The sequence below is a fragment of the Pan troglodytes genome, chromosome 8, assembly GCF_028858775.2.
Source record: "Pan troglodytes isolate AG18354 chromosome 8, NHGRI_mPanTro3-v2.0_pri, whole genome shotgun sequence".
NCBI lineage: Eukaryota > Metazoa > Chordata > Mammalia > Primates > Hominidae > Pan > Pan troglodytes.
The window spans coordinates 39,254,367-39,274,227 of NC_072406.2; the positions used below are offsets into that span (position 1 = coordinate 39,254,367).

Below are 19,861 nucleotides of genomic sequence, written 5' to 3' on the forward strand. Positions count from 1 at the left end.
AATAGCCAAAAGGTAGAAGCAACCTGTTTGTATAAATGGATGAATAGCTAAACAAAATGTGGTATGTACATGTAATAGAATGTCATTCAGCCTTAAAAAGGAAGGAAATTCTCACACATGCTACAACATGGATGAACCTTGAGGACATTATACTAAGTTAAACCAGTCACAAAAAGTCAAATACTGTATGTTCCACTTATGTGAGGTACTTAGAGTAGTTAAATTCAAAGACAGAAAATGGAATGGTGGTTTTCAGGGGTTGGGGGTGGGGAGAATGAGGAGTTGTTTAATGGGCACGGAATTTTAGTTTTCAAGATGCAAAGAGTTCTGAAGATGGATGGAGGTGATGGTTTGCACAACACTGTGAATATATTTGAAGCCACTGAAATGTACACTTAAAAATGGTTAATAAGGCTGGGTGCAGTGGCTCATGCCTGTAATCCCAGCACTTTGGGAGGTTGCGGCAGGTGGATCACCTGAGGTCAGGAGTTTGAGACCAGCCTGGCCAACATGGTGAAACCCTGTCTCTACTAAAAATACCAAAAACTAGCTAGGCATGGTGGTGGGCACCTGTAATCCCAGCTACTTGGGAGGCTGAGGCAGGAGAATCACTGGAACCCAGGAGGCAGGGGTTGCAGTGAGCTGAGATTGCGCCATTGCATGCCAGCCTGGGCAACAAGAGCAAAACTCTGTCTCAAAAAAAAAAAAAAAAGAAAGAAAAAAGTTAATAATGCACAGTGGTGCCTGTTGGGGCTGGGGTTGGGGGTGTGGGGGGAGGGAGAGCATTAGGAAAAATAGCTAATGCATGCTGGGCTTAATACCTAGGTGATGGGTTGATAGGTGCAGCAAACCACCATGGCACACGTTTACCTGTGTAACAAACCTGCACATCCCGCATGTACCCTGGAACTTAAAATAAAAATAAAAATAAAAATAAATAAAAACGGTTAAGATGGCATTTAAGTTATGTTGTTTTACCACAATTTTTTTTTTTTTTTTTTTTTGAGACGGAGTTTCACTCTTGTCTCCCAAGTTGGAGTGCAATGGCGCAATCTTGGTTCACTACAACCTCCGCCTCCCGAGTTCAAGCGATTCTCCTGCCTCAACCTCCTGAGTAGCTGGAATTATAGGCGCCCGCCACCACACCCGGCTAATTTTTTTTTTTTTTTTTGTATTTTCAATAGAGACTGGGTTTCACTATGTTGGCCAGGCTGGTCTCAAACTCCTGACCTTGTGATCTGCCTGCCTCGGCCTCCCAAAGTGCTGGGATTACAGGCATGAGCCACCACGCCCAGCTGTTTCACCACAGTTTTTAAAAAAGCACAAGTAAAGGATGCCATCTTCTCTCAGCAGCCCAGGCTTTGGAGGAACAGACTAGAAATGAAAGGAAAAAAGGAAAACAGAAAACAAACAGCCAGTGGAATGGATCTTGTCTTTATATGGAACTAATTGCAAATATATTTTTTTTTTTTACAGAGTCATTTTTCTCTCAAGAAGGGAGCTGCAGCCTTAGGGATTGGAACAGACAGCGTGATTCTGATTAAATGTGATGAGAGGTGAGCACGCATCGGCAACTCTTGTTGGTTAGCAATTTGCAAATTCCACACAAGTAGTGCCTTTTGGTCTGAAAATAGGAGAGGACCATGGGGCAGCAAGTCCACCTCCCTCCCAGCCTCTGCAGCCTTCGTTTCTTTTTAACATGGGCTCCTGCTTCTGTTGCTCAGATGTGGTTCCTTGATGCCATGGAGCCTTCCACAGCCCTTGCCTGAATCAAAACCTTTGTTAAATCCATCAAAATATTCTACACCAAGAAAGTGCAGAAAGACTTTCATCACCTGGGCACGTTAGCAACAGCAGGCACTTTAAGCACTGATTTATGGAGGTGTCATCACTTTGGGCACCACAGATAGTGTAAGCTTGATGGGGTGATTATAGGAGGGGACGTAGTATAGGGAGCAGGAAGTAAATAAAGCACCAGCAACTCAACAACTGGAACCAGAGGACTCAGGGGAAATCCCTGTCTTAATTGACACCTGAACTTCACAGGGACTCTGGGATTCAGTGCGGTGCTTTGTGGGAGAGATTTTAGAATGTCCACGTAAAGTATCACTGGCCTGTAGGCCTGAAGCCTACTAAAAATTAGATTCAGTCTCTAAAGTTTCATTAAGAATTTTCATTAAATTTAAAGGAAGCCACTCAATTGGCCATTTATTTATTTATTTGTATTTATTAGTCAGATGTGTACTGATTGCCCACCATGTCACTAGGCTCTAGAAAAGCACCATACGTTGATCCCGGTTCCCTGCCAGGATGTGAGCTAGGTGGGAAGAGGCAGTGTCGTCAGAAGGAGATAGTTACAGGGTGGAACTGCATGGCCTGAAGTACACATTTGAACTTTGAGAAGACCTAGAAAGCTTCATGCAACAGGCAGGAATTGAGCTGGATTTTTAAAATTAGGAGTGAGTTGGACAACTGGAGGGAAAGGCAAGGGCAGTTACAGAAGATTGAATACCAGCAGCAAAGCTGTTACAGGAAAGGGGTCCTGATCCACATCCCAAGAGAGGATTCTTAGATCTCGCGCAAGAAGGAATTCAGGGTGAGTCCATGGAGTGAAATGAAAGCAAGTTTATTAGGAAACTGAAGGAATAAAAGAATGGCTACTTCATAGACAGAGCAGCCTGGAGGCTGCTGGTTGCCCATTTTTATAGTTATTTCTTGATTATATGCTTAACAAGGGGTGGATTATTCATGCCTCCCCTTTTTAGACCATATAGAGTAACTTCCTGACATTACCATGGCATTTGTAAACTGTCATGGTGCTGGTGAGAGTGTAGCAGTGAGGAGGATGACCAGAAGTCACTCTCGTGGCCATCTTGGTTTTGGTGGGTTTTGGCAAGGTCTTTATGACCTGTATCTTGTGCTGACCTCCTATCTCATCTTGTGACTTAGAATGCTTTAACCATCTGGGAATGCAGTCCAATAGGTCTCAGCCTCATTTTCCCCAGTTCCTATTCAAGATGGAGTTACTCATATTCACATGCCTCTGACAAAGCCACAGAAGGAGGAATGAGCACCTCACGGGGTCCAGAAGCCAAGCCTTAGCAGAGGCATGGGGGAGGGGCAGCCATGGCAAATACGGTGGCTCACGTGGAATTCAGAAAGCTCTAAAAATCCGGCTGGGGGCAGTGGCTCACGTCTGTAATCCCAGCACTTTGGGAGGCCGAGGCGGGTGGATAACCTGAGGTCAGGAGTTCAAGACCAGCCTGGCCAACATGGTGAAACCCTGTCTCTACTAAAAATACAAAAATTAGCCGGGGGTGGTGATGTGCGCCTGTGGTCCCAGCTACTCAGGAGGCTGACACAGGAGAATCGCTTGAACCCAGTAGGCAGAGGTTGCAGTGAGCCGAGATCATGCCACTGCACTCCAGCCTGGGCAACAAAGCAAGACTCCATCTCAAAAAAAAAAAAAAAAAAAGGAAAAGAAAAAAAAAAAAAGCTCTAAAAATAAGCCATGTTTACCTCTGTTAGCGAACCAAACTGAGGTTCACTCGCCAGCAGCAGTGAGGCCAAACATCCACACAGAGGTTTGCAGCAGGAGAAAGGAGGACATTTATTTGCAGGGCACCAAGCAAGGTGAATTGAGCAGCTCATGCTTAAGACTCAGCCTCCCCAATGGCTTGCAGGTAGGGGTTTTTAAAGGCAGGGATAATTTCAGGAAAGCAGAAGTTACAGGCAAATTGCAAATCAATACATGGTGGTTACACATCAGTTTGGCCCGAAAGGGTGGGATATCTTGAAGCAGAACTTATAGGACATAGGCGAATTCAAAGGTTTTCTGATTTGCAGTGGGTTAAGGAAGAGCAGCTTTGCTTAAAATTTTGAGGTCAGCAGAAAAGAATGCTAGCTCTGGCCCTGGGGTGTGCCTCCCTCCAGGCCCTTCAGGAAGAAATTTAGAGCAAAGAAAGGTGGTCAGAGTTCAGACCTCAGTTTCCCCTCATCTGAGGTTTACGTACCAGCCAATCCATTTGGTGGGAGTCCTGGAGTCCTGGTTTGTGAAAAACAGCCCAAGGATGTATGTTAAGATGTTACCTTTAGTTTCTACAGGGAATCAAATATCCTGTGGTTCTAACTTCCTCAGAAGCTGATCGTTTACTTCTCAGGTCTTGCTAGTGCCTGGAATTTCCCTTGAAGGAACTCATTTCCCTTTATTTTCACACTTAGAAGTATTGCCTGAAGACCACTAAAAGGGCTCCCTGCCCCACTCAGCTCTGGGTGATGAGGTTAAAGAAGCTTACCACTTTCTTGTTTACACCTTTTTATATTGCCTGATTTTGTTTGATTACTGGCAGAGAACATAGCTTTGCAATCAGAAAAAAAAAATGGTGTTATTTTTTCTTTTGGGGCAAGGAGAGCTAAAGTTAGAATTTAAGCTGGATAGGTCTGGAAACAAGGTAACTGGAAATAATTTTCATTAAAGAACATGAGTGAAGCCACCCTTCAGGAGGCAAGATAGGCGAGAGGATCTCCAGTCAGGAAGGCCAGTAGGAGGCCCTAGCAATTAGACAGGCATTAAGGATAAAAGGATGGGAGTGAGGCAAACACATTTTGGAAAAGAAATTGCCTCTTTTATTGGCGGGGGAGGGGATGGAGTCTCGCTCTGTTGCCCAGGCTGGAGTGCAGTGGTGCTGTCTCGGCTCACTGCAACCTCTGCCTTCCGGGTTCAAGCGATTCTTGTGCCTCAGCCTCCCTAGTAGCTGGGACTACAGGCACACGCAACACGCCTGGCTAGTTTTTGTATTTTTAGTAGAGACGGGGTTTCATCATATTGGTCAGGCTGGTCTTGAACTCCTGACCTGAGATGATCCGCCCGCCTCGGCCTCTCAAAGTGCTGGGAGCTGCCTCATATTTTTAAGGCTACCAGTGTTCCTCACTAGCTGGTACTTAAGAACTGAGATTTGAAGAGAAAACTGGCGTTTAAAAATGTGAAGAATAAATGTTTAGATGACTTTAAAACTTTCTTAATCTGTAGTTGATCTGTTATGGGTGAGGAGCCTGGAGTTGAGGGAAGAATCACCTAGAGGGCCGTGGCCCGCTGGCCTAGGCAGTCTTCCTTGCTAGCCTTGGTAGCTGGCGTTCTCCAGTGAACCCCAGGGGGCTGAGAGGTGACTGGCAGAGCAGTAGGGGCTCTTGACTCTACTCTTCAAAGCATCGGCATCACTGCTTCTACTCCTGTGAAAACCAGGTGTGACCGCAGAAGTGGTCTTGGATGAGTCCACCAGGCCAGCTAGGCGGGTCATCATGGGAACAAGGGGCCTGCCTGAGGACATCTGCCCATCTAAAGGCAACACTCTGCTCACAAGAGAAGTTCAGACCTAGAAGAAGGAAGATCAAGAAGGGAAAACAGAGGAGTGGTGGGGAAAGGGACCATGGACAGGGCTGCCAGGACAGAGGCAGGAGGGGTTTGCCATGCACCACCAGGAGGGCGGAGAAGGAGGCAGGAGGGGGATGCTGGAGAGCCGGCGGGACCTACGATCAGTGACTGGCCAGGGGGCCTCAAATGTGAAAGTCAAAGATATTTATTTCAACAATTTTTTTTTTTTTTAAGACATGAGGTCTTGCTCTTTACCCAGGCTGGAGTGCAGTAGCTCATTCCAGCCTGGAATTCCTAGGCTCAAGCAATTCTCCCCTCTCAGCCTCCTTAGTAGATGGGACTACAGGCCCACACTACGACACCCAGCTCATTTTTGTTTAGAGATGGAGTCTCACTACGTTGACCAAGATGGTCTTGAACTCCTAGCCTCAAACAATCCTCTCATCTCACTCTCCCAAGTAGCTGGGATGAGTCATCACACCCAGCTTATTTCAACAATTTTAGAAGTCATTAGAACAACTGAAATACAATACTAAAAAGTATGCTTTTTTCAGAAAATGGCTCACTCTCTAGTACCCCTGTCTACTCACATACACCCCTTGGGAGAGACAGAGGGAAATGGGCCACTGGGCAGCTAGAGCTCGGGGCTTTCTCCCTTTCTGCTCATAAGCTTTGTGGGATGAGGGAAGAAGGAGGGGTCAGGAGAGGCAGGAGTAAGAAGGAAGGAAGTGGGAAAGAGCAAACAGGGTAAGAAATAAAAGGTGGGAAAAAATAAGGCCTAGGAGAAAAAAGTTTGTGACGGAAAATACAAAGTAAAGCAAGGAGGAGAGATGGTGAGGGCAATGTGAGTGGAAGCCAGAAACACAGTGAGAGCTTTAGAAGGGATAAATGACCATATTTACCATTTAAAAAGCAATATATGCTTACTTTTTTAAAAAAAAAAGAAAATAACAGAGAAAAATCATAGTTCCACTGTACAAAGATCATCGCTAATACCACATTGGTGTCTAAACCTTTGAAGCTCTTTTTCTAAGCACAGAAATTCGTTGGGTTTTTTTTACTTTTTTTTTTTTTTTTGACACAGAGTCTTGCTCTGTCGCCCAGGCTGGAGTACAGTGGCGCGATCTCAGCTCACTGCAAGCTCCGCTTCCTGGATTCACGCCATTCTCCTGCCTCAGCCTCCCAAGTAGCTGGGACTACAGGCGTCCGCCACCATGCCCGGCATTTTTTTTTGCTTTTTTTTTTTTTTTTTTGTATTTTTTAGTAGAGATGGGGTTTCACTGTTAGCCAGGATGGTCTTGATCTCCTGATCTCGTGATCCACCCACCTCGGCCTCCCAAAGTGCTAGGATTACAGGTGTGCACCACCATGCCCAGCCTCATCTTTCTTTTTCTAATTAGACATGATAACATGAGTATTTTTCCACATGATTACAAACACAAACACACTTAACTGTATAACATTTTAGATGTGAATATGTCAGAAAGCATTACGGTACATTTAGAGAGCTGGCTTTGGAGCTGAATTATTTAAATTCCAATCTCAGCTCCAGCACTAGCCTGGGCAAATGCCTCAGTTTCTTTATCTGAAAAAACAAAAAAGTAATGGTGCCTGCTTCATAGGATTGTTATGAAGATTCAATGTGTTGACAAATGTAAAATGCTGAAAACAATCCGACAATGGGATAAGTCCAAAATATGAGTCCCCTGCTATACATTTTTCTATTTCTTGTGTTAACTGTTACGAATAACCTTTGTATCCTTCAGTGAACGTCCTTATGCATCCATAGCTTCTCCATTTAGGACAATTTCTTTCTATTCTTACTAATTGAAATGATATGAATGTTTTTAAGGAAATGGATGCATCAGATTAACCTTGCAAAAGATTTCATCAATTTGTTCTCCTAGCAGCATTGTATGAGAGTATGTTGGAAAAAAATTTTAACTGTGCTATTAGCTACATGGCGTCTTTGACTCTATATTGATAATTCACATCATCTGTATGACATGAGTTTAAGACTGAGAGCCTGGCCCTAATGGTTTAAGTGACATTGAAGTGTTTGGGTTCAGAAGCCAAGGAGAAAGGTGTGGACAATCATTTGTAGCCACCATTGGGGTCAGAATCAATTAAAACACTCTTGGCAGCCATTTTATTAGCACGTCCTTGTAAAAATCAGATGTACAGTTCAGAACACCATGTAAGGCTGACAAGGTGAGAGTCTTCGTGCTTGTTTCCCGTAATGCACTTTGTAAAGTTCATTCAGCCTTCCCAAAACACAAGCCTGGACCTGCCCTCTATGGCTTTCATTTCTTGTAGTTACCCGTTCCTCCCACACATTAGTCTATCAGTGGCTGGGTGATAGGTTTTATTACGTTCTGCAGACAGTTGAAGGTTCACAACTGAGAAGAAATGTCCCAGTGAAAGAGAATAGTCTGTGTCTTTCTAACAATAAGCCCAATGCTGCATGTGGAGGAAGATCCTGCGAGGTACATTTTTTTTTCTTTTTTTCTTTTTTTTTGAGACAAGGTCTCACTCTGTCACCCAGGCTGGAATGCAGTGGCACAATCTCAGCTCACTGCAACCTCTGCCTCCCAGGTTCAAGAGAGTCTCCTACCTCAGCCTCCCAAGTAGCTGGAATTACAGGTGTGTGCCACCATGCCCAGCTAATTTTTGTATTTTTAGTAGAGACAGGATCTCATCATGTCACCATGTTGGCCAGGCTGGTCTTGAACTCCTGACCTCAGGTGATCCACCCGCCTTGGCCTCCCAAAGTTCTGGGATTACAGGCATGAGCCACCATGCCCGACCTGGTACCCCTTCTTTTTTTTTTTGAGACGGAATCTTGCTCTTGTTGCCCAGGCTGCTGGAGTGCAATGGCGCAACCTTGGCTCACTACAACCTCTGCCTCCAGGGTTCAAGCGATTCACCTGTCTCAGCCTCCCAAGTAGCTGGGATTACAGGCATGTGCAACCACACCCAGCTAATTTTGTATTTTTAGTAGATATGGGGTTTCTCCATGCTGGTCAGGCTGCTCTCGGACTCCTGACCTCAGGTGATCCACCCGCCTCGACCTCCCAAAGTGCTGGGGTTACAGGTGTGAGCCACCATGCCTGGCCAACCCCTTCTTAATTAGCAGTCACAGGGGCTAACTTTGGGTGACAGTTCAAAGTGAAACACGGTTCTCAGTTTAAACAAAAAAACAAAGTTATAATAAATCTTTATTTGTTTGGACTAGGTTCTTTCAGAGTTGAAAATTAAAAAGCATTTTAATTTTATTAAATATACTTTAAAAATGGAATAAGATAAGGTAATGTAAAACTTCAGTTCTCGTGGCTTTCATTTTGATGTGAAGCATTATAACTAAACAGGAATATTCTATTTTGTAAAAATTACTTATTAAATTCGAAAGAAGAAAATGTGTTAGGTGAATACAAGATTTCATAAGTTACAGCTTGAGGTTTCCTTTCCTTGTTAACAAAAAGTTGAATATTCAGTGATGAGGTTGATGAATTTTTATTCATGTCATTCATATTTGCAAAATTTGAATTAGTGGAATCTAGATTCATGATGTGTAGCTGTAGCTAAGAATAGAAAAGAAAAGTGCATTAATATAGAGAGGAAAATAAACATTTGTGAAAGAAAACAGAGCAATATTTCAGAATTTGCTTGGGCCACTGAGCAAAAAGATGTTTCCCAAATATCCAGTCAAGGGAAGAGGAGAGAAAATTTCTATTGTATGGATGATAATTTGGAAGAATGGGGAGTTCCTATATAATGGAAGTGAGCTCCTGTGAGCTCCATCTTTTGGCTGCAGGCAGTGGCCTTGATTGGAACACAATGGCAGACATGGTGGACGTAGTCCAGTCTAGCGTGAGATGAGCACAGGAAGGGAAGCACCGTGATAGAGAAAGTACTGGCTGTTATTGATTCACATCCAGTTCTGCAACTAGGGGAAGGATTATGGGAGTCATCCAGATAAAGAGAAGAGGCAAAAATGTCCCAGGCAGACGCCACAGCACATTATAAACCAGGTCCCCAACCTTTTTGGCACCAGGGACCGGTCTCATGGAAGACAGTTTTTCCACAGACAGGGCTGTGAGGGGCGGGGGTGGCAGATGGTTTCAGGATGAAACTGTTCCACCTCAGATCATCATCAGGCATTAGTTAGATTCTTTTTCTTTTCTTTTAATTTAATTAATTAATTCATTTATTTTTGAGACGGAGTCTCACTCTGTCGCCAGGCTGGAGTGTCCTGGCACGATCTCAGCTCACTGCAGCCTCTGCCTCCCAGGTTTCAGTGATTCTCCTGCCTCAGCCTCCTGGGTAGCTGGGTTTACAGGCTCACGCCACCACGCCTGGCTAATTTTTTTATTTTTAGTGGAGATGGGGTTTCACCATGTTGGCCAGGCTGGTCTTGAACTCCTGACCTCAGGTGATCTGCCCGCCTCGACCTCCCAAAACATTAGTTAGATTATCACAAGAAGCACACAACCTAGATCCCTCACATCCACAGTTCACAGCAGGGTTCCTGCTCCTATGAGAATCTAGTGCCACTGCTGATCTGACAGGAGGCCGGGCTCAGGCGGGAATGCTGGCTCAGGGCTCACCTCCTGCTGTGTGACCGGTTCCTAACAGGTCACCATTAGTACTGGTCCGTGGCCCGGGGAATGGGGACCCCTGTTGTAAACCATGGATGTGAGAGAGAACCTGGCTTGTTCAAGGAACTGAAAAGAAGAGAGGACTTGGTCAGAATGTCCTTGTCATGTGGGCCTTATGAGCCATGTTAAGCCGTTTGGACTTCTGATTAAAAGACATGGGACATCACTGAAGGGTTTTGAGCAGGGGAACAACAGCATATTTTTGTGTTAGAAAGATTATTTTAAATGCAGAGTGGGCGGGATGAGAGACTGGAAGTTGGTGGATGTTGTAGTCATATGAATGGGAGATGATGAATAGCGGGCCGACCAGATGCAGAGCAAGGGACAGGGAGTTCTGGAATGAACAGGAAGTGTTGGCTGATTGGTGTGCAGGTTGAGACAGGAGGCAAGGATGAATGCCAGGCTTCTGGCTTGCCAGCTAAGTCCAGGCGTTGCTATTCTCTGAGATAAAGGACCCTGTCTGAGGTGAACCATTCAGATTTGGAGATACTGAGTTTGACGAGGTTATGAGACACCCAAGTGAGAGTGTCTGGTAGGCAGGTGGAAGTATGGGCCTGGAGCTCAGGAGGTACACTAGGGAGGCCGTGCAGAAGGCGGCCTGGGAAAGAACTCTCAGGAGCATCCACACTTCAGGGACAGGCAGAGTAAGAGCAGCCTACAAAGGAGATTGAGGAGGAGCAGCCAGAGTTGTCAGAGAATCAGAAACCGGGGCCACGAGGGCCATGAGAGTGTTTCCAGAGAAAGGAGTGGTCAGCTGAATCAAATGCTACAACAGGTGAAATGAGGGCCAACAACTGCCCATCAGCATGACTTCTAAGGAGGCGGCTGATGAGTTTGGCAAGGGCAGTTTCAGTGGAGGGGTGAGGGCAGAAGGCAATTTGCAGTGGGTTGGTGTGAGGTGAGTGGTAGATGAGAAAAGGGAGAACTAATACAGGCAAGGTCCAGGAGGTGGAGCCGTGAAGGGGAGGAGGCAGGGCTGAAGCTGGAGGGGAGCTTTGAATCCAGGGTGGCTTTTGGCCTTGTTGTTTAAAGGAGAGGGGCTTACTGCCCATTTCGCTATGAGGCGGAGGACCCACTAGAGAGGAAATGTGAATTATGGAAGGAAAGAAAGAAAGAAGGAAGGAAGAAAGGAAGGGAGGGAGGGAGGAAGGAAGGAAAAGGGGAGGGGAGGGGGAAGGGGAAGGAAAGAAGGAAGCAAGGAAGGAAGGAATGAAGAAAGGAAGGAAGGAAGGAAATAAAAAATCGCGAAGGTTTAATTTTCGTTGTTGAGTTTCCTAGTCTTTTGACTAAAATTGTGTAGGATCTTTCCCTGAGAAGCTCACACAAACTCTGAAATTATTTCAAATCCTAAAATTGGAAGGAAACAGAGAGGAGAAAGCAACGGGAGAGTGATGTGTGATGGCAGGTGCAAGGAGGACTGGGGAGGGATGGGGAGGAAGGAGGGGAGGGGCCAGCCTGGGCTTAGCCTATGTTGACAAGCTGCTAATGACTTTCAAATCAGACACCCTTAGAGTTGGAAAGGTGCTCAGACCTTAGCTCATCCAACTTTTTTTTACATTGTATTATTAAAATAATTTCAAATTTAAAGGAAAATTGCAGGAATAGTAAAAAGAATGCTCATATACCTTACACTCAGATTCACCAGTTATAAACAGTCTGACACATTTGCTTTCTCTTTCTCTCAATATATGCTGTATATAAAATCCAATATTACATATTGAGTGTAATATTGTATATATTATATTATATATGTATGTATATATGCATATTATATATATAGAGAGAGAGAGAACCATTTGCAAGCTCCTTGCAGACATCACGCTGTTTTACCCCTTAATATCTCAATGTATGTTTCCTAAAAACAAGGATATTCACTTACACAATCACAGGCCAATTATGAAAATCAGGAAATGTGACATAGATAGAATACTATTATTAAATGTACATACCTTATTCGTTTCTTCAGTTGTCCCAATAGTATCCATTATAGCTATTTTTCCCAGTCTGGGATCACACGTGGCATTTAGTTGTCATGTCTCTTTGGTCCCCTTTAATCTGCAATGTTTCCTCTGCCTTCCTTTGTCTCTCATGACATTGATGTTTTTTATGAGTAGAGACCATTTAGTTTGCAGGTGATTTGGATTCATCTGGTGTTTTCCCATGATTAGATTCAAGTGATGCATTTGGCTCAGGACTTTCAGGAGGTGAAGTTTGGCTTTCTTGAGTGCATCTCATCTGGAGGTTGGTCTCATTATCAGTAATATCAACTTTGATTTTTTGGTGAAGGCAGTGTCTGCCAGGTCACTCTGCTATGAAATGACTATTTTCTCCTTTGCAGTTAATAAGTATCTTGCAGGGGATGCTTTGTGTCAGCATAAATACCCCGTTGCTTCTGAAATGTTCACCCACTAGTTTAGCATCTACTGATGATTTTTCCCTGAATTATTGTTGTGATGGTTGCAGAACAGTAATTTTCTAACTCCGTCATTCCTTCTGTATTTATTAGTCCTTTCATTCCACTGTAGGGAAAAGATTTTGTCTTTTTGTTCTCTCTCTCTCTTGCTCTCTCTCATTTATTATCAGTATGGACTCAAAAGTATTTTTAGAAATTAATATGCTCGGCTGGGTGCGGTGGCTCATGTCTGTAATGCAGCAGTTTGGGAGGCTGAGGCAGGCATATCACCTGAGGTCAGGAGTTCAAGACCAGCCTAACCAACGTGGTGAAACCCCATCTCCACCAAAAATACAAAAATTAGCCGGGCATGGTGGTGGGCACCTGTAATCCCAGCTACTTGGGAGGCTGAGGCAGGAAAATCACTTGAACCCGGGAGGCAGAGGTTGCAGTGAGCCGAGACTGCACCACTGCACTCCAGCCTGGGAGACAGAGCCAGATTCCGTCTCAAGAAAAGAACAAATTAATATGCTCTAGCACCTTCTTCCACTCATTCTCCCTGCTCTCTTCCATTCACCTCTTTCTCCTCCCCTCAGGGTACCCCTGCCATTATCTAAATTACTCATAATTTGTTGTAAAACCTTACAGAAAATAAATCTGACCAAGACGCATGATACCTAGTGGCATAGGACTACAAGAGTCATTGGCTTTCCTAGCTCCCATGTAACACAAGAAATCTGTTAGCCATTTTGATTAATACTTTTATACCTACTACTAGTAGGTATTAGCTACTAGTACATTTATATACATTTTAGCCTTTCTTTTAAACGTATCACTCCAGCTTTATAAATTACAGTTAGACTACACTTCCCTGTGCTTTTTAGTACCACACTTTATCATAGAATTGATTTAAACAATTGAAAGTATAAATAACCTGGGGTCATTATATTCTTTTGTTAAATTAGCTGAATTGTAACCAGTGCCTGAGGGGTCGTTAGGGATGCTAATTAACTCTTTCGGGTCCTTGGGAAGCTGTTCAGCGCATTGTAGTGGGATAGACTTCACAGAGACACCGAATCAATTATTCCTGAGCAGGGCTGTGGGAAGCCCTCTGAGTGGCATATTTCCTGTGGGTGTAGATGCAGAGAACTCAGGGATGCTAGTCCTGTGTGTACTTCATTCTGCCCTATCTCAGGAAGGACTATAATAACAGCTGACACTGATTGAGAGTTTATGACGTGCCAGGCACAGCTCTAGCCACTTTACAAAATTGACCTAATTAATTCATTTAATTAGAGACAAAATAGTATATTCTTTCACATTTATCTGGTGCTAACATAGTTTACAAACAACAGTTTTAAACAGTATGACGACTTTTCTATTATAGCCCCTCACAGGGGATATGTCTAACATCACATGGCTTGTAAGTGAAGAGTCAGGGTGTGGACTCAGAAGAGAACCCTTAGTGTTCACTAGTTTAAACAGAGCTCCTTTTTTTATTGTGATAAAATACACATAACATAAAATTTCCGATCTGAGCCATTTTTAAGTGTGCATTTCAGTGGTGTGAAATACACATATTGTTGTGCAACCATCATCAATATTCATCTCCAGAACTCTTCTCACGTTGCAAAATTGAAATTCCGTGTTCATTTAACACTAACTCCCTACCACCCCCTCCCCACTATCCCCAGGAAACGCCCACTCCACTGTCTCTACGAATTTTACTACTACGGGTACCTCACTCACATGAATGGAATCATACAGGATTCGACTTTTTGTAACTTGTCTATTTCACAATGTCCTCAAGGTTCATCCATGTTGTAGCATGTGTTAGAATTTCCTTCCTTTTTAAGGCTGAATAATATTCCATCGTATGTGTAGATCACATTTTGTTTATCCGTTCATCCATTTATGCGTACTTACTTGGGTTGCTTCCACCAATTTTTTTTTTCTCTGAGACAGAGTCTCACTCTGTCACCAAGGCTGGAGTGCAATGGCATAATCTTGGCTTACTGCAACTTCTGCCTTCCAGGTTCAAGCGAATTTCCTGCCTCAGCCTCCCAAGTACTTAGCTGGGACTACAGGTGCACGCCACCATGCCTAGCTAATTTTTGTATTTTTAGTAGAGACAGGGTTTCACCATATTGGTCAGGCTGGTCTCAAACCCCTGACCTCAGGTGATCCACCCACCTCAGCCTCCCAAAGTGCTGGGATTACAGGCGTGAGCCACTGTGCCCAGCCTTACTTCCACCATTGACTAATAGGAATAACGCTGCAATGAATATGGGCTGAAAAATTACATCTTCAAGACTCTGCTTTCAATTATTTTGGAGTAGATACCTAACAGTTGAATTGCTGGATCACATGGTAATTCTATCTTTAATTTTTTGAGGAACCATCATACTTTTTCCTCAACTGTTTATCATTTTACATTCCTGCCAGCAGTGCACAGGGTTCCAATTTCTCCACATCCTCACCACCACTTGTTATTTTTTGGGTTTTTGGTTCGTTTGCTTGTTTTTCATAGCAGCCTCCTTATGGGTATGCAGTGGTATTTCATTGTAGTTTTCATTTGCATTTCCCTGATGATTAGTGGTGTTGAGGATTTTTTTTTCATGTGCTTAGTGGACATTTGTATACTTTTTATGGAGAAATGCTTACTCAGGTCTTTTGGATTGGTTTTGTTATTGTTGTTGTTGAGTTTTAGGACTTCTTTATTCTAGATATTAATCCTTTATCAGATATATAATTTGCAAATATTTTCTCCCATTCTGTGAGTTTCCTTCTTACTCTGTTGATAGTATCTTTTGTTGTACAAGTTTTTAATGCTCATGAAGTCAAATTTTTCTATTTTTTTCTTTTGTTGCCTGAACCTTTGATATGATGTCCAAGAAATCATTGCCAAATCCAATGTTATGAATGTTTTGTCCTATGTTTTCTTCTAAGAGTTTTATAGTTTTAGTTCTTACATTTAGATCTCTGATGTATTTTGAGTTAATTTGTATTTTGTTGTATAAGAGATGGCTGCTTTTTAAAAATAAGAATGACAACATAATTCTCCTATTCCGGAAGCCACACATATTCATTGTAGAAAAATAAGCAAATAAAAGAACCTAGATATAATCTGTCATAGTATTTGATGGCATGTGGTTTAAAATATATTTACATATATTTTAACATAAAAGACATATAAGTATTTACTTAACATAAAAGACACTATAAGTATTTGCTGATTAGAAATTTGTTTTTTACATAGCAAATATTATGGACGACTTGCATGCCTTAGAAATTCTTCAATACAATTCTCATTCACTATTTAATAATCCACTGTTTAGAATTTATATTACTTAACAAATCTGTTGTTAAACATTAAGTTGCTTTAAACTTTTACTATTAAAAAAATGCTATTATAAACATTATTGCGGGTAAATATTTGCACATATCCTTGTATTATTTTCTTAAAATAACTTCCGGCTGGGTACATGGCTCACCCCTGTAATCCCAGCACTTTGGAGGGCTGAGGTGGGCAGATCACCTGAGGTCAGGAGTTTGAGACCAGCCTGACCAACATGGTGAAACCCCATCTCTACTAAAAATAAAAAATTAGCTGGGTGTGATGGTGCGTGGCTGTATTCCCAGCTACTCGGGAGGCTGAGGCAGGAGAATCACTTGAACCCCAGAGGCAAAGGTTGCAGTGAGCCAAGATTGAGCCACTGCACTCCAGCGTGGGCGCCAGAGCAAGATTCCATCTCAAGAAAACAAAAAAACTTTCCAGACGTAGAATTTCTGAGCCCAGGACTGTGTCTGTGCTGAGTTATGATACTTGCTGTCATGTTGCCTTCAGAAAAGACTCAGCCAGTTTACACTTCCCCAGTACTATAAAGGGGTGCCTACCCACTATGTCCTCACTCAGGCTAGGAATTAAAACCTTAAGTGATGTGTGTCAATCTGATGGATGGAGCTTTTTTATTATTCATGTTTTCATTTACAGTTTGATAATTAGCAAAGCTGAGTATTTATTTTATTTTTGTAGGTCATAGTTGGTGTATATATTTATGGGGTACATGAGATGTTTTGACAGACACAGGCATGCAGCGTGAAGTAAGCACATCATGGAGAATAGGGTATCCATCCCCTCAAGCATTTATCCTTGCAAAGTTGAGTATTTTATACTTATCAGTTATTTATAGTTCAAAAAGAAAAAGAAAACAAAACTCTCTTTTGTCATGTATGTTGCAAATGTTTTCTAAAATGTATCACCTGCTTTTTTATTTCATCTGTTGTATCTTTTAAAACATTTCAATTTTTGGTAGTCAGAGTGATCATCAATTACTTATTTTTTACCTTTAGTGTCTTTAGAAAATGTTTTCCATTCTTAGAACATGTTAATATTCATTTGTTTTCCCCTAGAAATTTTGTGTTATTATTTAAGTAGTTGACTTAACTGAAATGTATTTTGGTCTATGGTGTTTGGGAAGTATGTAATATTTTCTTCTTCCTTCCCTCCTTCTTTCCTTGTAAAATGCCTTTGTAAAATGAGTTTGGAAGTATTTCTTCATTTTCAACTACATGGAAGAAGTTGAGAAGGATTATTATTAATCCTTCGTTAAATGTGTGATAGAACTATCCAGGTGAAGCTATTAGGTCCTGGGCTTTTCTTTGATGGGAGATTTTTGTTTTCTGATTCAATTCCCTTATTCATTATTGGTCAGTTAGAATTTTCTATCTCTTTAAGAAGAATGTTCTTGTCCCAAGTTTAATGGAAATGTATTTAGGCTTTTGCATTTAGATACGATGTTGACTCTTGGTTTGAAGTAGATGTTTTTATCGTGTTAAGAAAGTGTCTTCTTCATTTACCAAGAATTCTTTTGTTTCTTCTCTTCTCTTCCCACCCTCTTCTCTTCCTCCTTCTCCTCATCCACTTCCTTCTCTTCTGGAATGGATGTTGACTTTCATAAAATGACTTTTAGACATCAATTGAGATTGACACTGAGATAATTTTCTAACCTTGATCTATTGATAAGATGAGTTGTGCTAAAAGGATTTCCTAGTAGTACACACCTTTGCATTCTTGCAACAAATCCTACTTGATGCAATGCTAATCTTGAATTTCCTTCAGGATTATAATTTCTAATATTATATTTAGGATTATTATAGCTACATTTGTAAAATGTATCTATAGGTTTCTCTGGGCTATCTCTGACACGTTTTGCTTTCAGAATTATCTAGCTTCAGAAAATTCATTCTGCAGCTTTCCATTGTCTTCTCTATAAGAGTTTAAAGAGCATTATATGTTATTAGTAAACTTGCTAAAATTTACTATCTGGGCCTGGCATTTTGAGGTGGGGGCAGATTTTTGGTAACTTTTCTCCCACTTATTTCTTGGTTATTAGTTTTTTTTTTTTTTCAGTTTTTCTATATGTTACTGAATCAATTCTTGTAATTTACCTTTCCCAGGGAAAAATTATTTTCTCAAAAACTTTAAGATTATTATAAAGCTTTACATAGAATGCTTTAAAATATTAAAATATCTTTATTCATAACATCTCTTTCATTTCAAATGTTACGTTTTCTCTCTTTGATTTATTGGACTAATCAGATATTTGTGTATCTGTTGATATTTTCAATGTCCCATCTTTTGAATTTATTAAGTTTACGTTTTATTTAGTTTTCTAATTCACTAAAAAAAAAATTCCTTGTTTCTGCTTACACTGTTGTTTCCCTAGCTTTTTTGGATTAATTAATTTAGTTCTTTTTATTCTCTGTTATTTAATTTCAGAAGCACTCAGAGCTATACATTTTCCTCTGAGAATGATTTAGGATGCTTCTCATGTTTTTGTTTTATTCTCATGTCAATTTTTAATGTTCTGTAACTGCCATCTTGATTTCCTCTTGGACTCCAAAGTTATTTATTTAGAGTAGCCAAGCATGTTTTCTTACATGATAACTTGAACCTTTTATCATAATCCTTTTTTTTTTTCCTCTCTACAGATACATTTAGGGAAGAGGGACGGTAGTTTGGGGAGAAGGAGGAGTAATGTGAGGTGGTCAGCACACCTTCTTGCCCATACATATACCTCCCTGTCAGCTCTAATACTACCCTTCAAGGGCAGCAGTAAGGAGGTTTCATATACAAAAGAAAATATCTCCTTACCATATCATGATTGGAGTCTCAGTTGCACATCACTTGCATTGTTGTATAGTCATAGTATGTGTGCTAAGTAAATGCTTTTGGAGACAGTCAATGGGAAGAATAAATATTACTAGAATTATACACAAAAAATCACCCAAAATATCCTTCTCCTATAACCTGACAATAATGCTAAGTGATTCAATTGTGCACATTGGAAAACAAATCCTAAAAGAGAAAAATATCATTAATCATTATAGTTAAAGTTCTTTTTCCAAATCCAACTATGTATTTGGATTCACTATTTATAGCGAATAGGAAGTTCACTGTTTATAATTATGGTAAAATTCTTTGCAAAGGGCTTGGTTTTGTAATACAAGTACTTCTTAAATGGTCAGTTTTGACTTTTGTGAGTTTATTTATCTTAGGGGCCTTTCCTAAGACAGGCTACCCATGTTGGTATCAGCTATGTAAAGACACGGGGAGCTCTTTTCCCCAGGAGAAATCTCTGGTAATTTTTACTGCTCCTGTGCAATTCATCTTCAACAATTTTTTCCCCAAGTCAGTCTATGCAGTTTCTCTAGTCACTACGCAGTCTGTGCAATTTGAAAATTCACCTGCATCCATTAACTCTCCTTGCTATCTTGATAGGATAGTTTTGCCTAGCACTGACTAGTTAAAAAGCAAATATAAACAAACAACTAGCAGGTTTTTGTTACTGCTATTGCGTTTGAATGCTACACTAGGTAGAACAACATCCTCAGATATGTTTTAGGATGAGGTTACATGCTTTTATTATTTACTAGCCAGTGCTGATAGCAGTAATTGGGGTCACTGGACCACTCAATCCAGGGGGCTTCCAGAAAACCACATGGACATTTTGCATATGTCATTACAATCCTAGAAGTCAACCTGAAAAGTTTTTTTGTTAAGTCGGGGTAGTTGTACAGTGCCAAGAATCTAGGTTTTGTTATCAGACAGCTCTAGATTTGAAATCTGCCTCCTGCTAGCTGTGTGACATTCTGCAAGTCACATAATGCTAATAACAACAATAACAATACTACTGCTAATAACAAAGTAACAACGTTAGACTGTCAAACACACACTGAGTGGTTACCAAATGTTAGGCAGAGTTTGCTTAATATTGTTTATATTTACTATCTTATTTAACCCTCATACAAATCCTCTGAGACAAATACTGTTATCTTATAAATGAGTAAAAAGAAGAACTTAAACTTCAAGTACACACAGTTAGCATATATGATCTGTGGCAGGAGCCCACTATTCCATCTCCAGATTTCAAGCTT

The 19,861-nt window shown here is 41.4% G+C and overlaps 1 protein-coding gene across 1 annotated transcript in view; it reads left to right on the forward strand.

Moving 5' to 3' along the window:
• Positions 1-19,861, forward strand: part of GAD2 (glutamate decarboxylase 2) — an 88,064-nt gene that overhangs the window by 27,983 nt on the left and 40,220 nt on the right. The window contains exon 8 of the mRNA XM_009458100.5: positions 1,477-1,556. Within this exon, the coding sequence (XP_009456375.1) occupies positions 1,477-1,556 (80 nt within the window). The remainder of the gene's footprint in view (positions 1-1,476; positions 1,557-19,861) is intronic.